This window comes from Orycteropus afer, unplaced genomic scaffold, assembly GCF_000298275.1.
Source record: "Orycteropus afer afer isolate SDZICR_OR568_19922 unplaced genomic scaffold, OryAfe1.0 scaffold00045, whole genome shotgun sequence".
NCBI classification, from domain to species: Eukaryota; Metazoa; Chordata; class Mammalia; order Tubulidentata; family Orycteropodidae; genus Orycteropus; species Orycteropus afer.
The window spans coordinates 2,950,782-2,960,768 of record NW_006921632.1 but is presented as its reverse complement, the minus strand read 5'-3'; the positions used below and the strand labels follow the sequence as shown (position 1 = coordinate 2,960,768).

The 9,987-nt window shown below is 48.1% G+C and overlaps 1 protein-coding gene across 1 annotated transcript; it reads right to left on the bottom strand.

Annotated features, from left to right (window-relative positions):
* Nucleotides 1-3,609: 3,609 nt before the first annotated feature.
* Nucleotides 3,610-9,691, bottom strand: RND1 (Rho family GTPase 1). Its single transcript, XM_007937865.2, has 5 exons — nucleotides 9,572-9,691; nucleotides 8,698-8,785; nucleotides 5,587-5,696; nucleotides 4,607-4,741; nucleotides 3,610-3,855 (listed from the first exon to the last, which is right to left on the bottom strand). The coding sequence occupies exons 1-5, from the start codon at nucleotides 9,689-9,691 to the stop codon at nucleotides 3,610-3,612; spliced, it is 699 nt and encodes a 232-aa protein (XP_007936056.1).
* Nucleotides 9,692-9,987: the final 296 nt, after the last annotated feature.

Below are 9,987 nucleotides of genomic sequence, written 5' to 3'. Positions count from 1 at the left end.
AACTCTGGCAGCGTAGTGGCTAAGGCATTTGGCCGCTAACCAGAAGGTGGGCAGTTCAAACCCACCCACTCTTCTGTGGGAGGAAGATGAGGCAATCTACTTCTGTAAAGATTTACAGCCTTGGAAACCCAGTGTACTGTGTGTAGGGGGGTGTCACACTGAGTCAGAACTGACTCTGGCAGTGGGTTTGGTTTTTTTGGTTATCATTTATAAGGTTAAGTGAGAAAATGCAGGTAAAGTCCTCAGCACAATACTGAGCACACAGTAAGCACTCAATAAATAGTAACTTTATTTCTGGCACTATACTCTGAAACTTGGAAAATAAGAGCTATGTCATTGAGGAAAAAGGATATTAAGGCCCCTGAACTTCAACAGGCAATGGAATTGGAATGTCAAGAAGACAAGATAAAATATATATGAAAAACCCCAGGCGTATAGTAGAGTTGTGGTCACTGCTTGGTCACAGCCAGCTACCCAGAGCGACCGCGTAGTTGATCTTGCGGACTTGGGACCATAGTCGCAGGGGACATCAAGCTCAATTGGCATAACATACTGTACAAAACATTGTTCCACCTCCTACTTCGGTGAGTAGCAACTGGGATCTTAAAAGCTAGCAAGCTGCCATCTAGATGCAACGATGGGTCTCTCCTCGTCAAGAGCAAAGAAGAAAGAAGAAAACCAAAATTAATGGAAACAATCAGTCCTAGTGACTGGTACACCATCCGATCTGCATCCTATACAACTATGAGACCAGAAGAACTAGATGGTGCCTGGCTACCACTGTCATCCACTTGGAAGGGATGTAGGAGATCCTGGATAGAGAGGGAGAACAATGTGGAACAAAACTCAAAATCATTTGGAGGGGGAAAAAAAAAAAAAAAAAAAAAAAGATGGTTGGGACCAGGTTTGCTGATCCAATAGTGCCTGGTGGGACCACTGAGACTATGGCCCCTAGCTGCCCTTCAGGTCCGGGAATTGAACCCACACCTGTGGTTTCCAGCCAAACAAAGAACAGGCAAGTGAGTTAAACATTTACCTCAAGTAGACACACGCCCTGGAGAGAACAATCATGGGAGAAGGAAGGGCTGCTTATGCACAGGGAGACAGCTCAGGGGGCAGGAGAGTATGGAGGGATGGACACTGGGAAGAGGTAACTATGGGGAGGAAGTGGGAGGGGAGCTGTTGCATTGTGGTAAACTGTGGTCAATGACATGAGACAAAGTATATGTGAACTGCTGTATGGAAAGTGAATTTGCTCTGTAAATCTTCACCCAGATAACAATAAATAAAAAAATAATAAATATATATGAAAAATCTTTTACAAGAAAACAAGTAACACATTTATAAAATGCACAAAGGACTTGAATAGACATTTCACCAAAGAGGATGTTCAAATGGCCACCAAATACATGAAAAGATGCTCAAGGTGGTTATTAGCCATCAGAGATGGAAATCGGTGAGATACCATGTCACTCCCACTAGGATGGCTAAGATTAAAAATAAACAAATAAATGCTGGCAAAGATGTGGGAAAAATTGGAACACTTATCCATTGCTAATGGGAATGTAAAATGGTACAGCCATTGTGGAAAACAGTGTGGCAGTTCCTCAAAAAATTAAAAATAGAACTATCATATGATCCAGCAATTCCACTCTTAGGAATATGCCCAAAACACTTGAAAGCAGAGACTTAAACAAACAGATACTTGTATAACATTGCTCATTACAGCACTATTTACAATAGCCAATAGATTAAACGCCCATCAATGGATTAATGAATAAACAAAATGTGACACATACATGTAACGGGATATTATTCAGTCAGTAGGAGAATGAAGTCTTGATATATGCTACAATATGGATGGGCCTTGAAGACATTATGTTGAGTGAAATAAGTCAATCACAAAAGGACAACTATCATATCACCTCCCTTACATAGAAAGACAGGAACAGGCAAATGCACAGAGATCAAAATTTATTAGTGGTTACTAGGAGCAGGAAGGAGGAAAGGGGAGGTTATTGGTTATGGTTTACTAAGTTTCAGTTTACAGTGATGTAAAAATCTCACCAAGGGTAGAGTTGCACAGGTAATTAATGTAATTGTCAGAAGTTGTATACCTGTAAAAAGTTGAATTGATGGAAAAAAATGTGTAAATAAATTTTATATATATAAAAGAAGGTAGGAGACATTACCTCACCTTGAACTCAGAGGTTAGAGCCCTGATAACCTCCCTCTTACCCTGGCTTCAGTCTATCTACCTTCTGCAGGGGTTGGGATCTCAGTAGTTAGATCCTCTATTGACAATTTCCCCAGACCTAGTCTATCTCCTCTAGATTCTTGGGCAAGGGTTCTCAACCAGGAGTGATTTTGTCCCTAGGGCTGTTTAACAATATCGAAAGACATTGTTGGTTGTCACAGCTGGAGTATGTAGGAGGTGCTAGCATCTAGTGGGTGAAGGCCAAGGACGCTGCTAAACATCCTACAATGCACAGGACAGCCTCCTACAACAAAGCATTACCCAGCCCAAAATGTCAATAGTTCTCCAAGGTTGAGAAGCTGTTCTGTAGGGCTAAGGAAATTTTCCTTGGTTTAGGGTTGGAGTGTAAAGAGGTGTTCTTTGTTAGAGGGGCTAGAGAACAGTGGAGGCAGCCAGAGAATAGGTCACTCTTCCATCCACAGAAAGGGGCCCAAAATAACTTTTTTCTCATTGTCAGTGACCAGAGGACACAGAAAGAAACCAAGAAAGACAAAGTCAACTTCTTTATATGTATTATATTTTTCATTAATAAATAGTTTTTCTTTTTTAAACACAGAACATGTAACAGATTGAAACACTCCCCCCTCCCCCCATTCCAAAGACAAGAATCTATAAAACAAATGCCAGCTGTACTGCCCCAGGGGCAGAAAAAGTCTGGTGATCCCTATCCAGCTCTGCCCCTGCAGCACCACCAACCCCACACTCATGAGAAGGGGGTCTGGGGCTTCTCCCTTGGACCCTGGAGACTTAGGTGAGAAGCATGTGAATGTATGATGTCACCTCTCCATGAGCCATGGGCTATGCAAAAATGAGGCTTTCTTCTCATTGGTTCTGACCAGCTCCTGCCCTTCTGATTTGTTATGAAGCACCTGAGCTAAGCTCCCAAGGGAGCTGCCTCTTGGCTTCCCCACTCTCCACAACTCTGCCACCTCCTCAGAGGGGAGGGGAAGGGAAGGGCTCAGGGACCCCTCCCATCCCCCAGCCTGCATGGAAACGCTGTGTGGAAGAGGCATGAGGCTGAAGGTGAGGCACCTGAAGGCCCCCAAGCCCAACAGGCCAAAATGCCCCCATCCCCCACACCTCTCCTTCCTTGGAGTGGGGGACACCAGGGCAGCTGCCCCCTCACCACCTGGTGCCTGGCTTGGGGTGTGATGGTTCTCTTTCAGTGTCATGTCCTCATGCCAGGCCTGGCTCCTTCCTTGTTCCATTCCTGTCTCCTTCCAAGCCCTCACCATGGCCATCTTGGAAAAACTCATGTCCAATGTCCTAAATTGTCTCATCCTCCCTCTTTCCCTGTGCCTCTACTCCTCAAGGGAGGAAGTGGGAGGTTGTCTTCCCCCTCAATCCCCAGTTCACATAATGGAACAGCTTTTGGCCTTTTCCTTCTTGAAGGTAGAAGAGATGAGTTCAGAGCGACTGGGGAGGTGTAGCAGTCGCTTGGAGAGGCTGCGAACTGGGCTCTTCGGGGGCACTGGGCTGGCCTTGTTCAGACACACCATGGACGCTGTCCTAAAGATGCTGTGGACACTCTTTTCTGAGGTGAAAGCAGAGCCCTCCAGGTAGATTTCCGCACCCAGCTGCTTGGCTATTGCACAGCCCTGCAGGAGGAGGTGAGGTCATTAGCACAGTGGTCCAAAATGAATCAGCAACACTGCCTTCTGAGGTTAGTGCCACTCCCCAGGGCACTCCTGATGGGAGCAAACTGACAGTCTTACACTACCACCCTCTCCTGATAATTTTTCTGAAGGTGAAGCCTGACTGCATATTAGAATCACCTGTAACATGTTTAAAAACATTATGATAGTTCTATTGGCGAATGTTTTGGTATTTATAGTTTCACCACAATGAAAATAAACAATAACAACAACAAAAAACATATGGCTGCCAGACCAAGTAAATCAGAATTTCTGTGGGTTGGGCCTAAGCTTTAGTATTTTGAAGAGCTCCCCAGATGATCTACTGTGAAACACTAGCCTAAAATAAAGAATTCTTACACCTCCATGTGCATAAGAAATTATCCAACGCAGATTATCGTATCTTTCCCTCTGAGTGAGTCTACAGGTATGGTGTCAAGAATTTGAAATTCTAACAAGCACCCTGAGTGATTCGAATGAGCAGAATACAATCTGAGAAACACAGGGATGATTCACCTGTAACCTATAGCATATATCCAGGTCAGCAGTTCCTCACACCACCTCTATCCAGGGGACTAGTTTGCTGATTATAGATGGTCCCCCATAATGCGAATTCTCTCTTGCTATATAGTAGGAGTTTGAGAAAGGGCCACATTTAAAACCCTCAGCCTGTAGCCTTCTTCACCCCCTCTCCCGTCCCCACATGCACACAGACCTGCTCGTAGGAGATGGGTGCCTGCTTCTGGTGGGACAGCTCCATCAGAGTGCTCAGGTCTGTCCGTAGGTCTGTCTTACAGCCAATAAGCAATACACGGGTACTGGGACAATAATCTAGGATTTCCGTCTTCCACTGAGGGGCCCAAGCAGGACAGAATGGAAAGAAGGAAGAAAGGAAAGTCAGTGGCAGTTAGACACCCAGAAAAGCCCAGAAGGCAACATCACAGCCTCCTGCTTATCACCAGCCTAGTCCTCCATCACAGCATCACCACTGCATTAATTACATCATCCTCTTGCCCAGTAGACCTGTGGGGTCACTGTAATGCTGATCCAGGAGCCTGTACCCCCTCAGTGTACAGTCTAGTCACCAGGCAGATCACATGGGCAGTTCTTCCCTTACCCTATCATGCATACAGGGGCAGGGACCTGCCATCTAGCCCTAGTCACAGCCAGTCTCTTCCCAAGAGAAGCAGATAATCCCAGAGTCTTCTGGGAAACCAGGCTAGTTCTACAAGGTATCCTAAGACTCTTCAGTACAGATAAGTCTTGCCACACAAACCCAGACATTTCCTACCAACAGTTTAGCTCAGGCCTTGACTGGCTTGCCCAGTCTCACTGGGCCTAGGACCAAGGTCCATAGGAAGCTGCCTCCAAAAGGCTCCCATCTCTGATCCTCCAACCATATCACCAAAGGATTTTCTGACTCTGAGCCTTTGGCTTCCTGAATCTTCAACACCACCTTCCTTTGCTGGACCTCTGGCAAAATATAGGACAGTAAAAGAGCACTAAGCCTGAGGCATAGTAGGAACAGGAGACCTGGTTTCTAGTCTCAGAGTTATAACTAATGGGCTTGGGCAAATCTCTTCCTTCCTTGGCCTCAGTTTCTTCATGTTACAGAAGAGAGGATTCAATGATAAGGTCCTCAAGAGTTCTTGTTCCAATGCCAGACTAGAGACTGTAGAGTTTACCCAGCCTTACCTTCTTGAGTGCGCTGTCCACGGTCTCAGGCCGGCTGATATCAAAGCATAGTAATACTGCGTCAGAGTCACTATAGCAAAGTGGACGGACATTGTCATAGTATGGAGATCCTGGAGGTGACAAGAAAGCCAAAGGTAAGTCTATACCCAAAGAGCCCTGAGAATATTATTCTTGGTCCTTCAGGCTGGATGGCTCCACCCATCTCCCAGAGGAATGTACTGCAGCCTATAGATTTGGACTGCACACAGGCAGCTCAAGAATACCAGCTTCTGGTGGTGCAATGCCTAAGGCATTTGACTGCTAACCAGAAGGCTGGTAGTTCAAAGCCACCAGCCACTTCGCAGAAGGAAGATGGGACTATCTACTTCTGTAAAGATTTACCACCTCAGAAACCCAATGGGGGTCACTATGAGTCAGAATCAACTCTATGGCAGTGGGTTTGGTTTTGGTTTTAGTCCTGGAAAAGGGACAAAAGGGAGAGAAGGGGGCCTGTAATCTGACCCTATCTGGGTCTCCCAGGGGAGCTCTGGTGGCGTAGTGCCTAAGGCATTTGACTGCTAATCCCACCAGCCACTCCTTGGAAGGAAGGTTGGGCAATCTACTTCCGTAGGGATACTGCTTCAGAAACCCAAGGAGGGGCCGCTATGAGTCAGGTCAGACTCGAGAGCAGTGCAGTTTGGTTTTGATTCTCCCACAGCGGGCTAAATCTAAGATCTGCTAGTTTTCTGAGTGCCAGAGGAAGATGCTCCTGACCCCTGCAGAGACCAGAGCTTGTTTAAGGTCTCCTCTTTCCTAGAGTCAGCTGCTCTAGATGACTCGAATATAATCTCTGCTCCCTTCCGCTGTTCCAGGGTCTCCCCCGTGAAGAAGCAAACCTGTTATATAACTGACTGCCCTGCTTCTCTGCCATGGGGTCAAACCTCTGGCAGAGGAGGGAAGAAAATCAAGGATTCAGTGCCCCTTTCCTCCACCCCCCAAATCCACTTCTACTGAAAAAGGGCAGAAGGAAAATTAGAGCCTCTACCCCCTAGCCCTCAGGGGGGCAATCCCAAAGACAGGAACACCAAACACTGGATTTAGAGGCCAGAGAAAGGGTCCTTGGTTGGGAGGGAGTGGGCAGTGCCACCCCAGGTGGTCCAATCTGGGAGAATGCTAGGGGTTGAGCTTGCCCCCCTCCACCCTGGGGAAGGAACAGTAGCAGATTTGGAACCCAGACAATCCGTGCTCAGAATAGCAAGCAGCCCCTCTCCCTGCACCGCAATCGCCATGGAAACTGGGGGGAATCCAAGCTGGGGAGGGGTGTTGGTGGTTTAAAAAAAAAAAAAAAGGGAGTAACAGGGAGTTGGGCTAGCTGCCTGCTCCCTCAGCAATCCACCCCCATCCCTTCATCTCTTTCTGAGGTGGGGTCTTATCACTGAAGCTCTGAGCACCGTAGCACTGGGGTAGGGGGAAAAGGGCCTCCATTTTGGCTCCAAGTAATCCCCCTCCCCTAGGACCAGTGTTTGAATAATGGGATCAAGTATTTGCACCAATGTTGGGAAGCCCCAACCCACACACCTCCTCTGCCATTTCCTCTTTCCTTATGGGCACCTAATTTGAAAGAGGGAGTTTGTTTGAGGATGACTTGGTAATCTTCATCCTTTGGGAAAAGGGGGGCAGGGGACATGCAGCATGGGGGATTAAGACCATCCTTGCTGGTTTTCCATGATCAGGATTGGGATTCAAGGGCTGCATTCTGATGGCAGGAGGAGGGGAAAGCTGCAGGGGGCTTTGGGTGGTGGTTGTAAAAAGAGCTGCAGTAAGATTGGGGGACGGCTGGGAGGTGGGCAGGTACAGCAGACGAAGGCCACACATCATGCAGCCCAGCTGCATTCTTTTGCAATCCAGCCAGAATAGCACAGTCCAGGCTAACCAGAACCCTGCCGCCCAGCCCCGGAACTGCGACGGAAGAAAGGATGGCATACCGGGTTCAGGAATTTTTGTTTTGTTTTCTCAGGTGGTGGGGGATGGGAGCAAGAGGAAGTCTTTTTTTTTTTTTTTCCCTCTCTACCCATCCCATACCCTAAGTCTTTTCAGACCTCAAAACTGAATCATGGGAACAGCAGCTCTCTGGAGGAGTAAGGCGGCATATTTATTATATGAACAAGAAGCCCCAATGATTTACAGTTTCTCTTTAAACTCAGACTGAATATGTGTTTTGGGGAGGAATGGATTTTCTTTTCTTTCTCCTATTCCACATCTTAGTCCTTAATTTTTACTCTGAGCCCAGTTTATCATAAAGGACTGAGATTAAGAAATGGTGGGAGGGGGTCAGAATCAAAGCAAAGGATAGCCTAGCACTGAGGGTTTGGGGCTCAGAGGCTGGAAAAAAAACGTTCTCCTCTATATTCTAGAAAGACAGGACATCTTCTCTCCTGTACTCCAGTGCAGAAAAAACCATCGGCACCAATCCCTGCAACCTGCCGGCTACTGCCACTACCCACAACGTGGCTATGCCCTATATTGAGCCATCTCCCCCACCCTCCGAAGCATGGATGATGCATCGCTTCATCCCTGAGCCGCAACAATATGACGAGCAGAGTGGAGCTGCGGCAGGCAGACAACAGTGGCCGGAGATGGAATGCAGGAGAGAAAATGAAGTCTAAGTGGTATTTCCCCCAAAGCAGGCTTGCTTCCTGCCCCAACCACAAATGCCTCCAGCAGCACCGCCTCCTGCCTCTTATTTGGTTTTGTACTAGCGCAGCAAAGGCAGTGTGGTGTGTGCGCGTTGGGTGGCAGGGAATGGGGGATGGAGAAGCCTTATCTGACTGTCCCCAGTATTTCATGGATCCATTCACCTCACCATTTTAGCACTCTGAAGGATGGAGCGAGACCCAGAGAAGTGAGTGACTTCTGGGGCTCATTCATTCTGTACTTCTGGATCATCTAACTGAGCTGACCATCTTCCCTCTCTCACCCCAACAACTATGGAATCTTCAGGTCCCCTTCCTTCCATTTCCTAGCAAGTAGAGAACTCCTCCTGACCCAAGGTGGAAACAATTTCTAGAAGACCGCAGCTGCAGCAGACTGATGGAGGTGGGACGGAGGGGACATTTGGGCCAGGAATCTTACCTGAGGTGTCCCAAAGACTGAGCTCCACTCTCTGTTCATCTGTCTCCAAGCAGGCTGTGTAATTCTCAAACACGGTGGGCACATATGTCTGTGAGGAGAAAGGAACCATTCTTACCCCTAAGAGCCCCTACCCTCGTAACCCTCAGGTTAGTGGTGGCTATACAAGAAGCTGGTCAGCCTACTGAGACATTCAAGTGGCAGGAGATAAGGAGCCAGAGAAGGGAATACATGGGGCAGGAGGACAGGCTGTATAGAGGCACCCTTTTTGCTCCAAGTAAGAAATGTGAAAGATAACCTCCACCCACCCCTCCAAGCCAGGTGGCAAGCCTTCCATATCCTAGATATGGTCAAAGAGAGACACATACATACACAGATTCCTCTATCACCCAATTTGTTCTCTCTCAATTTTAGAGCTGCAATCCCATTCTAGCTCTTTATCTTCTCCTACAAGCCCCTCGGGATGGGAGAACAGCAGAGAGGCAGCACCAGCCTGCCTGGGGACATGTCCATAGAACCTTTGAGGGTGTGGTGAGGAGAGGGGCGGGTATTACGTCAAGAAGAAACCCCAGATTCTCAAATGCCTCCAGTTTCCTCTCTAGGGAGCAGACTCCAAGGATGAAGGGATATAGAAGGGGATTTGATCAGGGCCTGTGGGTGAAAAGGTGAGAAGGAGCCAATGGGGCGGAAGAAGTGGGACAGGTCTCAAGGGAAGCCAAGGCGGGGCAGTCTTCCAGCCAGAAAGCCGCCGAGAACGGGGCAGAAAGCTGAGAGTGGGGTGGGGGAAGGCAGCTCCTCTGGGCAGGTGGGAATTTACCCCCCAGGCAGGCAGGCAGGAGGAATAGGTGGTCAGCGGGCGGGCGGGCAGGCGGCTCACCTCTGGATAGCAGTCCTTCGCTAACACCTGTAACATTGCCGTCTTCCCACACTGCACATCCCCCACCAGAACGAGCTTACATCTGGCCACGACAGGCTGGGGGGCCCGTCTCTCCTTCATAGTTGCAACCTTCACGGGACTTAGACTCGAATTCAAAGAGGAGGCTTGAGCCAGGTGCGTCTGGTCTCGAGGTAGAAACTTCCCGGATTCCCTGACTCTCTCCAACTGAAAAGGAGGCAGGCACAGCCACCTTATATCTCTCTGGTGAGCCAATCACAAGAGGAAGCGGACTCTGTCACAGCCAATCCCTGAGCTGGGATCCCCTCCAACAGCCAATGATAGGAAGATCTGAGTCAGGGCCCTCTTCCTCCCTTCCCTTTCTCTTAAAGCTGAACGGTTGCTTCCCCTGGAAGATT

Bases quoted from the DNA above. Each gene is read 5' to 3' on its own strand.
- RND1 (XM_007937865.2), bottom strand. From the start codon at position 9,691: ATGAAGGAGAGACGGGCCCCCCAGCCTGTCGTGGCCAGATGTAAGCTC. The intron at 8,786-9,571 runs GTGAGCCGCCTG...TTCTCCTCACAG, and splicing joins CGAAGGACTGCTATCCAGAG to ACATATGTGCCCACCGTGTT. The intron at 3,856-4,606 runs GTCTGTGTGCAT...CTCCTCCTGCAG, and splicing joins CACCCATCTCCTACGAGCAG to GGCTGTGCAATAGCCAAGCA.